Source organism: Dama dama, chromosome 23 (assembly GCF_033118175.1).
Source record: "Dama dama isolate Ldn47 chromosome 23, ASM3311817v1, whole genome shotgun sequence".
In the NCBI taxonomy this organism is placed as follows: Eukaryota; Metazoa; Chordata; class Mammalia; order Artiodactyla; family Cervidae; genus Dama; species Dama dama.
Window position 1 is genome coordinate 39,740,119 of NC_083703.1, and position 16,550 is coordinate 39,756,668.

The following is a 16,550-nucleotide window of genomic DNA, read 5'->3' on the forward strand; positions in this document are numbered from 1 at the left end:
GGCTTCGCAATGAATGGTTCTTCTTAAGGCTGTTCTAACAAGGCCCTGGGGGCTGCAATGATACCACCCAATCCCCTTAAGACGAATCTTGCTCTTGAGATTGTAGGAAAAATGAGGTGATATTTGGGGGGAGGTAGGGTCTTTCCTAGGTCACCAAGGCCTGAAGCAGATTCCATCTCACCATCAAAGTTTTAGATCCCTCCCGAAACCACTCCATTCTGAAGATGAGGGTGGGGTGAGGACTTTATTCCGGGTGTGGGGGAGAACCCAGTAGGGGGTGGACAGGTGTGGCCAGAGAGGTGGGTGGTGGCACTTCCAGGGCTCGAGGAGGCGCCTCAGACACAGACCACAGAAGCCAGTGTGGGCTCCAGGGAGTCAGGTGGCCCCACCAAGATGGTAAGAGGGGCCCAGATGCCACCCTAGAAAGTTCTTAGCAGGTGGAGAAAGCCCTGGCTTTTCTCCTGTGCCCTGCAAGGTGCACCAAAGAGTCTAGAATTTTCAGGCTGAAGCCTGATTCTTGGTGCAGACGTGACCCCTACCAGCTCCATGGCCTTGTGTAATACTGCAATTTGTAGTCAGAAATATATGTTTGGTTTTTTTTTTTCTAGCACAGAGCTCCTAAAAGCCTCAGAATTATCTTTTTATGTGAATGAGGTGACTTTGGGACAGCACTTAAGAATGGAGCTGGTTGGCAAGAGAAACAACCCTGTGATTTGAGGGCTGGAACTTTGCATCCCAATACTGTGAACTCTGGGGCAGAGAGAGGGGCTGGAGGTCCCTCAGTCAGCAGCAGCAGTAGATTTAATCAGTTGTGCCTTTGTAACGAGGCCTCTGTAAAAGCCCCAAAACGATGGGGTTCAGAGAGCTTCTGGGAACATGTGGAGATGTAGGGAGAGCGGGTCCTGAGAGGCCTGGAACCCTGAGCCTTTCCCCTCACCTCACCCTGCGCGTCTCGTCCATCTGAGTCACATCATGTTTTAACAACCCAGTGACAGAGTAAGGAATGTGTTTCTCTGAGCTCTGTGAGCCCTCTAGCAAACCAGCTGAACCCAAGGAGGGGGTTCCCTCTTGGAACCTCTGTGTGAACCTCAGATCTATAACCTGCTCATCAGAAGCACAGGTGACAACCTGGACTTGTACCTGCATCTCCAGTAGGGGTGAGGGAAACAGCCTTGCAGGGCTGAGCCCCAGCCTGTGGGATCTGATGGCGCCTCCAGGTAGGAAGTGTCAGATGAAGGACAGCCAGCTGGTGCCGCAGAATTGCTCGGGTGAGTGGGGAAACCTGCACCACATACACACACGCACACAGTGTGAGCTGAGTCTTACACACACACACACACACACACAGTGTGAGCTGAGTCTTACACATACACGGTGTGAGCTGAGTCTTACACACACACACACACACACACACACACACACACAGTGTGAGCTGAGTCTTACACACACACAGTGAGCTGAGTCTTACACACACACACACACACACACACACACAGTGTGAGCTGAGTCTTACACACACACACAAACACACACAGTGTGAGCCAAGTCTTACACACACACACAGTGGGGAAACCCCCAACACACACACACACACACACACACACACACACACAGTATGAGCCAAGTCTTACACACACACACAGTGGGGAAACCCCCAACACACACACACACAGTGCGAGCCGAGTCTTACACACACACACACAGTGGGGAAACCCCCAACACACACACACACACAGTGTGAGCTGAGTCTTACACACACACACACACATACAGTGTGAGCTGAGTCTTACACACACATACAGTGGGGAAACCCCCAACACACACACACACACACAGAGTGAGCTGAGTATTACACACTCACACACACACACAGTGTGAGCTGAGTCTTACACACACACACACACACACACACACACAGTGTGAGCTGAGTCTTACACACACATACAGTGGGGAAACCCCCAACACACACACACACACAGAGTGAGCTGAGTCTCACACACTCACACACACACACACACACAGTGTGAGCTGAGTCTTACACACACACACACAGTGTGAGCTGAGTCTTACACACACACACACACAAACACACACAGTGTGAGCTGAGTCTTACACACACATACAGTGGGGAAACTCCCAACACACACACACACACACATAGAGTGAGCTGAGTCTTACACACACACACACACACAGAGTATGAGCTGAGTCTTACACACACACACACAGTGTGAGCTGAGTCTTACACACACAGTGGGGAAAACCCCCCCCCACACACACACACACAAAGAGTGAGCTGAGTCTTACACACACACACACACACAGAGTATGAGCTGAGTCTTACACACACACACACAGTGTGAGCTGAGCTTTACACACACATACAGTGGGGAAACCCCCAACACACACAAACACACATAGAGTGAGCTGAGTCTTACACACACACAAACACAGTATGAGCTGAGTCTTACACACACACACACAGTGTGAGCTGAGTCATACACACAAACACACACAGTGTGAGCTGAGTCTTATACACACACACACACAGTGTGAGCTGAGTCTTACACACACACACAGTGTGAGCTGAGTCTTACACACACATACAGTGAGGAAACCCCCAACACACACACACACATAGTGTGAGCTGAGTCTTACACACACACACACACAGTGTGAGCTGAGTCTTACACACACACACACACACACACAGTGTGAGCTGAGTCTTACACACACACACAGTGTGAGCTGAGTCTTACACACACATACAGTGAGGAAACCCCCAACACACACACACACATAGTGTGAGCTGAGTCTTACACACTCACACACAGAGTATGAGCTGAGTCTTACACACACACAGTGTGAGCTGAGTCTTACACACACAGTGTGAGCTGAGTCTTACACACACACAGTGTGAGCTGAGTCTTACACACTCACACAGTGTGAGCTAAGTCTTACACACAGTGTGAGCTGAGTCTTATACACACACACACACAGTGTGAGCTGAGTCTTACACACACACACACACACACACACACACAGTGTGAGCTGAGTCTTACGAACACACACACACACACACAGTGTGAGCTGAGTCTCACCGGGGCCAAGGGCTTCACTTCCTGGAGCCTCAGCTGTCTCACCTTCACGCAGCTCAGGACACTTCGAGGAGCTGCTGTGAGAACTCAGTGCAGCCCGTGTGTGTGCACACACTCTGGGGAGAAAGCTGCTGTTCCAGTTCTCATTCACTTTCTGACCTCATGCCACTGTTCAAGGAAAGCCTCCCACCCTGTGACGTTACATAGTGTAAAGTCCCAGCTGGACGTATCCATTTGGAACCGAAGCCTCAGCAACTGTTCAAACCACCCAAGTCAGAAAATGCAAAGTGACAACCACATGTGTTCTGAGTTATAAACCAATTAGCGAAAATCCAGGGGCTTCTTGTTTTTCCTAAAAGAATTTGCTGGTCGGGTGGAGCTGACCTCAAAACATACAGAGATTTTACACTGCGATGTGGGGGAAGTCAGGGTCTTTGAGGCTGGAGGTTCAGGTCCTTAAACAATCGGTGTAGGATTCAGGGGGCTGTTTTATGAGCCACATGCACGCGGGAAATTGGGGGTGACGCAGTCTCTGTGTGCATTTGCACTAAAAGACACATCCGTGGAGCCTAAATTCCTGTTGACTCAGGAACCAGCTAGCCTCCTGTTTCCTCTCCAGCAACTGCCAAGAGGGAGTTGGAGAGTGAAAATTCATAGTTTTGAAGGCAAGAAATAAAAACAACGTCAAATGTCAAGGCTGAACAATCCGAGTGCATTGCCTGTTCTCAGAAAGGCATCGCCATGGGGACCGCCTGCCTTTGCACTTCATGGGCCTCGCATCTGTGAGGCAGGAGCAGGGAATGCTGGTTTAGGTCCACACTGCACAGTTGAGGCTCCACATCTTGTCCAGAGGTGAGAATGGTTGGTGAGATTGTCTGGTTTAGCAAGACCCCAAGAAACTAGTTTTTCACGGGGTAAGACTTACTGCGCTTGAACTTCCCTGGTGACCCAGTGGTTAAGACTCTGCGCTTCTATTGCTGAAGGCACAGGTTCTGATCAGGGGACTAAGACTATGCGTGCCTCATGGGAAGTTGCACTGGACAGGGCTCCTAAGAATTCCAGAAATTGTTGTTTGTATTTTTTTTAATCTTCAAAGTGTGCCTGTTAACCCCACTGTGTTACTGTGGAAAACAAACAAAACATCAGAAATTGAAATGTTAACTCTTCTTTGCCTGTTCAAAATAGCAACCCTCACTCACCACTTCCCATCAAGTTCAGGTGAAGGTCACAGACATTTGAATGCAAAAGAGATTAAAAAGCTTAGTCAAAGGCAGATAGGAAGGTGCGCAGGGAGATGTCGGTAGGTGCCTGGGGCCCCGCCCCCAAGGGGCCCTAAAAGATTCTTTAAAAAAAAAAGAAAAGCTTAAGTCATATTTTTCAAAATATTGCTCCCATGACCCACATTATTAAATTCACCCTAAAAGTTGTGTGTCGGGAAAGCGGAAGCTCCCTGAAAGTCAGGTCCCCCAGGAAATAAGAATCAGGCCACACAGGATGGAGAATTCAAGTGGCCACGGGGCAGTCAGCTGCTGGAGGGGGCAGGGTTGGGGCTGAGGGTGGACCAGGCCAGGGTGCCCCCTGGATGTCGAGGAAAGCGCCATCCCCACTGAGGAGCTGCCATTGCCCTCCATCCTGGAGGAGGGTCTCGGCCTCACTAGAACTCACGGCCCCGCACTTTGCAGATGTGTTTCGGGAGCCTAACTCTTCCTCTCTTACAGACTGTTATCCTCTCTTACAGATTCGACTGAACAGCCGGGGGTTGATCTACTCCGTGGGCTTGCTCCTGGCCTCCGTCTTCGTCACGGTGGGTCTGCAGCTCTCTCCGCTCTCCAGTCCCTACCTCTCCCCCCATCCCCTTGGGTTCTCTGGCTACAGAGTCTGTTTGGACACCAGATGGGCTTGGCCTCCTGGTGGATAGGGACAGTCAGTGTCGAGGTTATCCCATCTCATGGCTGTGTCCTCTACAACCCATGAGAAAGCCTCCTGGCAACCCACGAGAAAGCCTCCCTTTCTGAAAGGAGCCAGCCTCCTCTCAGAAGCGCAGGCTGTCTCATATCAAACACAAACATTTATCAAAAGCAATAGGGTGAATCCCACTTTTTCTGCAAGATGAGGCTACAGAAGGTTATATTTCAATTAATTGACTATTCCAGGTTCCTAAACATCTCCATAAATCCATGGATGTGACCAACACTCAAAGACTGAGGACAGACTTGCTGGACAGTGAGTGCACTTTGATGCCACTGCACTGCCTTGGCCATCCATCCACTTGCATAAACTATTCCAACTCAGTTGACACCTTTGGTGGGAGCAAGTTCACACCACCATGTGGACTGACCCACATGCCCTAAGTGTCTGATAACGTACACGTATGCTACTGAATTTTCACAGTAAGAAATGCAATGTGTTTTTTTCCTGAATTGTTCAAGGAACTATTTGTTGAAGCACACCTGTCATGAGAACATACATATGTAGAGAATGGGAATTCATGAGGGCAGGAGAGGTCATTTCCAGGACCAGCATGCAAGTCCAACGTCAAGGTTTTACCAGATCAAATACTGCCTTACACAATAGTGAAAACCCATCTATTCCTTCTTTTTAGGAGGTTCTTCAAGTTGGTATGACTTAGGGTTATTATGCTTGTAACCATCACACGAGTCCTTACCGTGGGAATTTCCCCATGTGGAGCTCACCACACTGGAATAGGTAGTCACTGGTATCAGCCCCATTATACAGACCGACCAGTGAGGCCGGTAGGGACCTTATGTCTGACCTCTGAGTGCCCGCTGGCTTGCAGGTCCACTGCGTCTCGGGATGCTGTGGCTGGGCATTCCTGGGACAGGGTCTCACCACTGCCCCCTCTGCCCTGGAGGGCTGTTGAAGAACTGAAACAAAGTAGGTCTGGAAGGAGAAGCAAGTTCCAACATCTGAAGGTTTCAGTGCCAAACTGACATCCCAGGGGCCAGGTCAGAACACCTGGTTCAGGAGGAAGCCCACGCGGGAGACACCAGGACGTAGAAGGGGTTTAGAGTCAAGGAGTCGGATGAGACCCACCCCCCCCAACCGCCCAGGGAGTGAGCGTAGGTGGAAGAGAGAGGCTGAAGTGTGAGTCCCGGTGCCCCGGACAGTCGGAGGTCAGGATGCTGGGGACAGAGCTGCAAGAGGAACACAGAGGGAGCCGGCAGAGGGAAACCCTGTGCGCCTGCGGTGTCTGGGCCGCCTGGAGGAGGGGCCCTCTGACCCTGCCCTCTGCTCGCAGGTGTTTGGCGTCCACCTGAACAAGTGGCAGCTGGACAGGAAGTTGGGGTGCGGCTGCCTTTTCCTCTATGGCGTGTTCCTGTGCTTCTCCATCATGACGGAGTTCAACGTGTTCACCTTTGTGAACCTGCCCATGTGCGGGGACCACTGACCCGCGGCCGCGCCCAGCTCGGCCCCTCCTTCTGTGCAATACAAGCGGGCGCCCGAGTCCGCCTCCGCCGCCCGCGGGCCTCCGCTCCCCCGACCTCTCCAGGGGCCCTGGCCCTACCCCTCCCACCCTCCTGACCCGCCAGCCCCGGACCCCCACCCCGACTCCAGCTCTGCCCTCCAGCACGTGAAGGCTCCCGACCTCCGCGTGAATTTTCAAGCCCCATTTTTGAACAGTGACTGAGATTCTAGAAAAACTGGCTGCTAACTGGCCCGAGCCAGGCAAACTTAGTATATACCCCTCCTCCTTTTTTAAGTTATTGGATGGAAGGCCGGCCTCATGTATGAGCCGAGACTGTGGCGAAGAGAGAGGAGAGGGTCCACGCATGACAGGGAGCGTTTGGGATTTTCCTTATGTTTGGGGCTGATTTCTAGGTTCCTGAGTCTGGGGGTTGTTTGGTTTGGGGGGCTCCCCCTTTTCTTCCTTTCCTTCCAGAGATGGAGACTTTTTTCCTCGCATCTTCTCTCACCGGGCCCTGGATCCTCGCTGATCCACCGGGCGTCCCAGCTGCGTCCTCTGGGGTCGAGTCCCAGTCGCGTTGGAGCTTGTGTGGATTTAGCGCCCGTCAGAGGAGCGGCTGGAGAGGCCCCTGGACAAACTCCTTCTCGTCACACCGGGGGGCCTGCCCTGAGGCCCTGGGTTTTCCAGGAAGAAGACAGCTGCCCGCCTGTCCATTCTGACCATCACTCTCTCCCCAGTTCTTTCTAGCCTCTCAAGCAATAGTTGAAGCCTGCCTGCCCCGGTTAATCTCTCCATCCTGAGCACCAGGCAGCCGGCGCGGCAGGTGCCTCCCGCCCGAGACTCTGAGACTGCTCTTGGTTTGGTGTTTGGGGGGGCAGGGAGTGTGACCCGGAGGCAGGAGTTACAGACACTGGTTTCTCGGGAAGTGGAGAAGCGCACTTTGCACAGACACCGCCCCTCGTACTGAGTACACTGGACCCTGACCGCCGGCTCAAAGGCCAGCGTCCTTCCTCACAGTCGCCGAGCCCAGCTGCCCCAGCACCCCGCTCCCTTCCCCGGGGGTGGGGAGGGGGCACAGGAAGGGGGAACAGAGCTGACACCTTGGAAACGCAGAACGTGTTGGATGCAGACTCGCTCAAGGGCGTGTTACTGTGGATGTTGTTATCAATCGCTGCTCGGCAGCTCTGCTAGGTTCTGTCCGACGCTGAATTACTCCGCAGACAACTCCACGGAGTTGAGACCCACCCATGCTTGTTCACTTGTATTTATTGAAACTGTGGATTCTCGCCCCGTGCTGCCCCATGTATTTACTTTAAGCACTGGTCACCTATTCATTCAGTATGGTTTTCCCCTTCCCCTGTACACACTCTGGTATGAATTGTAAAAATAACCTGTTACAAATGGGTTGAATGTTTCTGTCCATGGTGCCCACCGAGGCCGGCCTTGGCCGAGGGGCACCTGCTGGCCGGAGGAGCGGGAGAGGGAATCACCACTTCGGGCTTTCGGAGCTGAGACACACTTACAGATTCTGTTACACATTTTGCACTGGTTTTACGGAGATTGTTTTCTTGGACGGATAGTGTAAAATAAACTCTGTTCTGTATCTTTCCTTGAGCGGTTTCCTCGTTGCTTTCTCCCCCTGGAGTGAAGAGAACACAGGGAAGGTGAAAAGATGGTGTCATGGAATGTTTACTGTTTCTCGGTTGATGCCTCTGGGAATCTGGTCAGTGTCTGGCAGATTGCAGGTATGAGGTGACAAATCATGGGTCCCCTCTGAATCTTGAAGGGACTCTAGGCCTGTCGTTCTGTAGAGTACGTGCGACGGTATGTTAGGAATTCTTTCAGCTGGACATAACAGGAAGAGCATTCCAGAGTTGACAGTGATGTCCAGCAGGGCTCATGTCACCCTCCTGTCTGATTTTAGTAGATTTCAGTTGTGAAAATTAAGACTTCCCCAAGGTGGTTCCTTAAGAAAGAAAGAAAGTAATGCATAATAAGCCATATTCTGCATGACTCTCAAGAAATCATTATTAGGAGACTTCCCTGGCAGTCCAGTGGTTAAGACTCCATGCTTCTCCTGCTGGGGCTGGGGGTTCCATCCCTGGTTGGGGAACTAAGATCCCGCATGCTGTGAGGTGCAGCCAAACAAACAAAAATTATTACCAGCATCTAAAAGTAGACCGAGATGAGCAAACAAGCCAAGTTTCCACCTGAACCTCAATATAATTGTTTTATAGGAATCAGAAGAAAAATAGCTGGTAATTCACAGCACCAAGTTTATTTTTAAAAATCTCTTCCCAGGTGGTGGGAAAATACTAGGAACTTAGCTTTGTCTTGAGTGTTTACGTCTAAAAGTGTTTTACTCCTATATTGGTGCTTTTTATAAATACACGCTAGACATGGATAGGGTATTACCATAAAGTGGATTGGTGCTTACAAAGCATCAGATGCTTTTATGTTAAATATTCTGTCTTGATTAGTTTTAGTCTTACACAAAGACATTTGATCCAAAGCCTGATTTTTTTTTTTAACACATTTGCTGTGAAATCTTAAGAAACCATAGTTCCAGGCTAAATGTCTCAGAAAGGAAATTCTGGGACAAGGTTGTTTCCATGTTTCATGCACCATGATTGCTTACCTAGGAACTGGGCAGGGCTCCTTTCTGCCAGGTCTCAGCCATGCACATTGTATCTTAAACTGCTGACTGAGAACATGCTTCTGACTGGGCCGTCTGTCCAGCCATGCGCAACTGCTGATGCAGCTGTTTTCCCTGTCCTGGGATTTATTTATTTTGGAGAGGTTGGGATGAGTTAGAGGGAAGAACTTTCTTACAGCGCCCCAAACCTGCCGGTATCACCAGAGAAACCCTCTCAGCAGTTTTCTGGGATGTGTTGATTTCTGTAAACTCCCAGGCTGTGATTTCATGCACAAGGGGACACCTCAATAGCCCTGAATGGTGGGGGGTGGGGGGGGGGCGTGGACCCTGAAGCTTGCACTTCTTCCTAAACAGCCTGGATGACCCCAGGGGGTACCACCACACACTCTCTTTCTAGAAAGTGTCTTCCCAACGTGGCCAGGGCCTACCAAAGTCACTGTCCCCACACATGCCCTTAAGTGACCTTGCATACACTGAGAGGCCATGAAATTTCCAGATGGCTTTGCCACTTCCCAAAGCAAAGTGCTGGTCCTACCCTTGAAGGGAGAGTGCACTTTTATAGGTACATGGTTTGTATTTACCTTCAAAAAGAGCTGGAGAGCTGCTTATTATGTTTTCCTAAATCTGTGGCTTCTGACATTTGTAGCTTAGTCCTAAATGTACATGCTAGGGTTTGAGACTCTGTGCATCTCAAACAGCAAATGTGAACTTATTTTAAGCACTCATGTTTAAAAAATAAAGCCTACATGTCTTTATGTTAAAAGGGGGGAGAACAGGGTAATAATATTGTAAAGTCCAGAGAGTTTCGAGTTGCAGTATATAAAATAGGAATAACATTCAACCTGCAATAAATATAATTAAGTGTAGCCTTAGAGCTTTACCTAATTGTTCATGAAGATAGTCAGATTTGGGGCAGAGGGGACAGAAATAGGAAATTAGAGATGGTAATGTTGCTCTCTCCAAGATTTATTTTCATCTTTTCAAAACAGGATGGTTATCCCATTAATAGATAATTATCCAATTCTTCTGACCCATTTTGATCAAGTATTTTGAAGTAGATGGGACATTGCCTTCTTGGATTTTGTGTCATCTTGTACTAATTAATATGTCTCATTTATTTTGATTTTCTGCAGTGGCTGCTCAACACACACACACACATGCATGCACACACACACACAGACACACACACCATCTATCTGACACCAGAACTCTGTATGAAAACAACCTGATGGATATTTGAAAGTTTTCCAATTATCCAGCTGTGTATTATAGTCCAACTTCAGGAATCTGGTCGATTCAGCCAAGTTTTCTCTAATAAATAAAATGCCGTGGGTCCATTGCATCATCATCTAGAGTTTCAGGCACTGCAGACATGTTAGAAAAGTCAGGAACTGAGCCTGTGGACATGCAGAGATTAGCAATATGCACAAGATAAATTATGCCATGTCTCAGGATTGATTTCACATTGAACTTTGTGGTTCATTTCAAAACACAAGGCAGGATAATAAACCTCACCAAAATCTTTCAGATAGCTTACTGCTGCACTCAGGACGTTTATTTCCTTAGTAAAGTACACCCAGGCGTCCCATTAACTTTTTACTGAACCACAGTTTAGTACACACTCTTGCCAAGTTGTAGAGGTTTTAAATATAGTGAATAATCATAGTTAATACTCATCCTGGTTTTTTGTCTTTCTTTTTGCAATGGGTGGGAGGAGGGGGAAGAGGTAAGATTCGAGTTTCAGCATCTATGCCATTCAAGGTATAAACTGAAGTTATTTCATAAGTGTATTCAAATCTATATGAATTACATTTCTTCTTTACACAACATCCATCTTATCCTATCTGTCAAAAGCTGAATTTGGTGATATCACATCTTAGGTTTGTTGGAACAATTAATCCAATAACTGATCCCAGAGAGCTGCATACAAAGCTCACAGTGAAATGTGACAAGGAATTTCTGGATCCTGGCAGTTTGTTTTTTGGGTACTTCTGAGCCATGCCTACAAGTCATTGCTAAAAAGAACTGCACATGTGTGAAAAAGTGCTTTCAAGATAAAATTAGTATTTTAAAATTTTTGCAGAAAAAATGTATCCACTCAGTTTCATATCTTTCTTTTTGACACATAAGTCAACTGTTTCACCCATGATTAAGATGATTCATTCTTCAAACGCTAGATAATAACCCTCTGCTCTGGTCAGACATCTTTACTCCAACCACCAATCTGGGTTTGAATCCAGATGCCTGCTGCTTTACTATCAGGAGAATCTATGTCCAGTGATTTCAGATATGTAAAACATTAATTCCATAATATCTAGTCATTCATTTCATGTCAGGTTGAATTGTTCCCTCCAGTTGCTTAGAAGTTAAATACAGTATTAGTCAACTTCATATATGAAGAAATATATTTACCTGCATTTACTCATCTTATGGTCTAAATCAGCATTTTTCCAAATTTAATTATGCATCAGACTTACCTGGAGACTTGTTAAAATACAGATTTGGGGCCCCTGCCCCTGAGTTTTTGGTTCAGTAGTTCTAAGGATAGGCCCCAAAATTCATATTTCCACTATCCCTGCTGAGTCTGAGTCATACTTTGAGAATCACTGGTGTATGGGTGTTTTGTCCATAAAGCCACATTTTTCCTACAGTAGCATCTGCCAATATCACTGGTGTACAGCTTACAGAAAAACACACAATACAGACATATATTATTCCTTTCATTCTTTCAAAATTCCTTTTTCTTTTTACTTCCACTGAGCTCTACGAATGGATGAAAGTAGGAAAAGAAATATGATCAGTTCTTCAAAACCACATTCTCTATTATCTGGCAGGAAACATCTACTCACAGTCAAAGACAGCCTTCAAATTAAAACTAAAGCAGATCGGAGCAAATGGTTTAAGATGAAAATGCAGGAGAGCCAGGATTCTGGGGAAGTATTAGCTTGGGAGAGATGTGAGCAGGCCACCACCATTTTCATTCCAGGTGAAAAAGATTTTGTTCTAAATCCCAACAACAGAAAGTAACAATGAAAATAGGAGAAAATTTCAACTCACAAACTCTGAGTTGCACCTTACAACTGTATCTAGCTATGTTTCTAATCTAAACATGTTCCATTGATGTAAATCCATCCAACAAAGATGTCATGACTCCAAGAAAGAAGTAAGAGCCTGGCACTAGAGTGAGCTAACTCTCACTACCATGACCAGGGTTCAATCCCTGGTCAGGGAACGAAGATTCTGCAAGCAGCACAGCCAAAAACAAACAAACAAACCAAAAACACCCCAGCTAGAGATCCTGCCTGGGGCTCAGAAACCACATCCCCAGGCTGCCGAGATCAGTTTACACCTGGAAACAACTGCCACTCCCAGGAGAGACAGGTCCAGGAGTGGCGCTGCCTGCAGCCAGACCTTAACTTGGTCTTGGGCTCCTGGCTTATCCACGAGAACCTCAGGGAACACACTGTGCTCCCAGATGACATGGTAAGAGCCCATTTTTGTATCCACTAAAAATTGCGCTCAAGAATCAGGAAGTGGGTTGAGATATTACTCTGCACAGTTGGGGGGCGGGGGGAGGACAAGGAGAAAAGGCAGAGTCTTCCTTCTAGAAATATAACATTTTATACTTGGTCTCTGCCTGTATAGGGTGGTCCCCAGGGGGGAAAAAAAAAAAATGATGAGATCTCTCCCTGAGCTGAGAAGCAGCAGCATAGCCAGTCAAGTAAGATGTGTGCTCCTGGGGCAGCGTTGCCCACTCAGGCCCATGTGTGTCTTGTTACTATTAACTGAATGCAAGGTATTGTATTCAAGGTACTTCTTCATTTTTTTCCCAGACCCCTTGGTAACAGAAGCAGGTCTTTTACCCTCCCAGGCAGAATTTAATCTGCCACCTGGATGTTAACCAAGGGCACTTCTTGGGAGGAAGAACAAAATGTTTGAAGATTAAAAAAAGAGAGCCCTGCCAAGAAACTCACTCATCTGTTATCAATCAGGCAAATCAATTCATTGGAGGCGTCAGTGCTTCGTGTGCCCTGGATGACCAGGTAACAGGGTGTACCTGTGACTCTCAAAAGGAGTTGAATCCAATTCCGAATTTTAAACTCTGTTTTGGTATTTGTTTCAGGAAGGAGTTCTGGCCCTGTGGTATTTTAACCTAGGTGGGCTGGCTGCACGGAAAGTTTCACAGTTTCCCTGTGTGAACCTGGGACAAGACAGCCTTCCAGAGTGAGTGGTAAGTTTTCCCCGCACGCCCCCTGGGAAGGTGGCATCCTGTATCGCTCTTTTCCTGGGAGTTCCTAATTGAGTCAGCAGTCCGGAAAGCAACGGAGGCCAGTCCCAAATGCTGCCAGGTCCCTCTGTTTCCCACCCCACCAACTTCACATCCATCAACTGTCCTGATCGGTCCCACCTGGCACTTGGTCATGTATCACAGCCTGACCTGACTTCTCCCTTCCCCTTCCCCAAAGGTGTGCAGAGCTGGGTTCCTCAAGGATTCTCATTACCGAAGCAGTGATGCCAACACACAGCAAGCACTGACGCGGGGAGGGCTGGGTTAATAAGAGACCCAGGTTCTGTGATACAGGATATAAAAACAGGGAACAGTTCTAATCCAACTTTTGAGCTCTAGATAATGACATGGTGGCCATAATAGCATCCTTCTTCTTGCTAAAGGCATAATTCAGAGGAGCCAGCAAGGTCTGGACATAAGGGCAGTTGGAGACACAGATCCCATAAAGATGAAATCGCTCAGCAGTAACTATTTGCCTGGTTTTCATGGGTCTGCTTGGCCCAGACAGTGTCTATTTCCCATGGAGAGGGCCATTCAGAGGGCAGAAGATACACAGAGCAGCTTCAGAGGGATACTGATGGCTATGAGCGTCAGAAAATGTGTTACCATAAAAATGTTTACTTCAGTAAATGAGGCAGGTTTTAATTTGGGGACCCTTGAAGCAAGGAAATGGCAGAAGGGTATTCTGTTTTACCCTCAATGTCTGCAAAAACACCTCTTCTTACGTAAATAACTGAGCATTCTTGATACTTGAACAGGGAATTTGTACACAGAGAAAGGAAGTTAACATTGAACTTTACACGCACTGGACTGGAAGTGGAGAATGCAATGTTTTAAATAAAAGCTGTATTTAAAATTGGCACCATTATAAAAAAGTCTTGCATGAAGACTTCACAGGACTGGTGCCTCAGGTTTCCAGTCTTGATTAGAATTTTAAGGCAATAATAGTTGTTCAAGTCACAATCATGTGTCTCAGAGACTTCACCTGAAAATGCAGACATTAAAAAAGCTGTGAGTAGGCAAAACCAAGCAATCTTCCTCTGGCTCGTCAGAGACCCACCTCCACCCTGGAAAGTCGTGTATTTTTTTTTTCCCTAGGCAAAGCTTTACTGGGCCCTCTGTTGCACAGGGGGAACTGAGAACAAACAGCAGGTTTCCTTGCTGGCTGCCGTAGCGGGGCAAGCTTGTTCCTTATACGGGGTGAGGGTAGAGGTGTGTCCAGGGGTTGGTTGGAAGGGTAGCTTAGGTGTTTCGCCTCCCTCACCCCCTTAGGTGGTGCTGTGTGCAGGTGGCATGAGCAGTTGTGTGTTGTGACAAGCCCAGAGACCTTTCCAAGGCCTCCTGGCTGCATGTCAGTGCAGGTCATGGTACTGAATTCAGTCCTAAAGCAGCGGTGGCTGGGCTCCACATTAGAATCCCCTGCGGTGTGTTTCCGATTAACCACCCTCTCCCCCGCCGACATTCTGAGCTGGATGATCTGCTTACCTGTCTTGGGCTGCCTGGGTGTTTCTCCCTGTGCCCCTGGTTCAGAACCACAGTTCACGGAGTATAATCAGACCATTTGGGATATTTGATTGTGCAGAACCACACAGGAATGTTGTGGGTCTTTGCTACTCAAAGTGTGGGTCGGCCTTCAGCAGGCAGCTTTGACTAGAATGAGACACTTGGGGAACCCTGTAGAACGGCACTGTCCGCTGGAACTTTCCACAGGAATGTGACTGTCCTCCACCTCTGTTGTCTGATATGGTAGCCATGAGGTGCACGTGGCTGTTGAGCACTCGAAAGGCGGCTTGGGCAACTAAGAATAACCTTTTCAATCTTGTTTCATCAATTTGAATTTGCCTGAGGAGAACCACGTGTGATGAGTGTCTGTGCAGCCAGTAGAGTATTAAGGGGCCGACAAAGATGGTCAAGTTTCCTGGGGGGTCCAGTGGTTAAGACTCTGAGCTTCCAGTGCAGTGGCCATCAGTTCTATCCCTGGTTAGGGAACTAGATCATGCATACTGCACAGCACAACCAGGGAGGAAAGAAAAAAGGAGGATAAAGTTTCTTCCTTGGTGTTGAGAAGATGCACAGGGGACCTGAGGTTGGTTGGCCAGAAACAGGAGCTGCCTCAGGGAAGCGGTGCTCACAGGGTGCTCGGACCAGCAGCATCACTCGGGGGGCATGTTAGAAAAGCAGAATCTCAGACCCCACCCAGACCTCCTGAATCAGATCCAGCATTTAAAAAAATTTTTTTTTAATTTTTATTTATTTATTTGGGTTCACTGAGTTTTAGTTGCAGCATACGGGATCTTTTAGCTGTGGTATGCAAACTCTTAATTGTGGCACATGGGCTCTAGTTCCCTGACCAGGAATTGGACCAGAGCCCCCTGCATTGGGAGCACAGAGTCTTAGCCCTTGGACCATCTGGGAAGTCCCAGAACCTGCATTTTAACAAGGTCCTGGGTAATGGATATGAACATCCGAGTTTGAGAAACTCTGACCGTAAATGTCACTCTGCTCTCCAGGGGACAGGTGACCATTTACACACATACTCTTCTAGAAAGTCACTCTGCATTGTTGGCATCTGAGAATATTACAGGAAGTACCAAGTGGGGATCCGAATAGGTCAAGGGGAGCAATACACTTGAAATTGGGGATGGATTGGTTTTCCCAATAGTCATGTATGGATGTGAGAGTTGGACTATAAAGAAAGCTGAGTGCTGAAGAATTGATGCTTTTGAACTGTGGTGCTGAAGAAGACTCTTGAGAGTCCCTTGGACTGCAAGGAGATCCAACCAGTCCACCCTAAAGGAAATTAGTCCTGAATATTCATTGGAAGGACTGATGCTGAAGCCGAAAACTCCCATACTTTGACCACCTGATGCGAAGAACTGACTCATTTGAAAAGCCCCTGATGCTGGGAAAGAGTGAAGGCAGGAGAAGAGGATGGCAGATGATGAGATGGTTGGATGGCATCACTGACTCAATGGACGTGAGTTTGGGTACACTTCAGGAGTTGGTAATGGACAGGGAGGCCTGGCGTGCTGCAGTCCATGGTGTTGCAAAGAGTCAGATGTGACTGAGTGACTGAAGTGA

General features: G+C 47.9%; 1 protein-coding gene across 4 annotated transcripts in view; it reads left to right on the top strand.

The window, feature by feature from the left end:
- SLC24A3 (solute carrier family 24 member 3) overlaps positions 1–8,134 on the top strand; it is a 422,543-nt gene extending 414,409 nt beyond the window's left edge. For all 4 annotated transcript variants that reach the window (XM_061126457.1, XM_061126454.1, XM_061126456.1 and 1 more), the window contains 2 exons: positions 4,837–4,902; positions 6,358–8,134. In XM_061126457.1, coding sequence (XP_060982440.1) covers positions 4,837–4,902; positions 6,358–6,507 — 216 coding nt within the window. In that variant the 3' untranslated portion in view covers positions 6,508–8,134. The remainder of the gene's footprint in view (positions 1–4,836; positions 4,903–6,357) is intronic.
- The last annotated feature ends 8,416 nt before the right edge of the window (positions 8,135–16,550 follow it).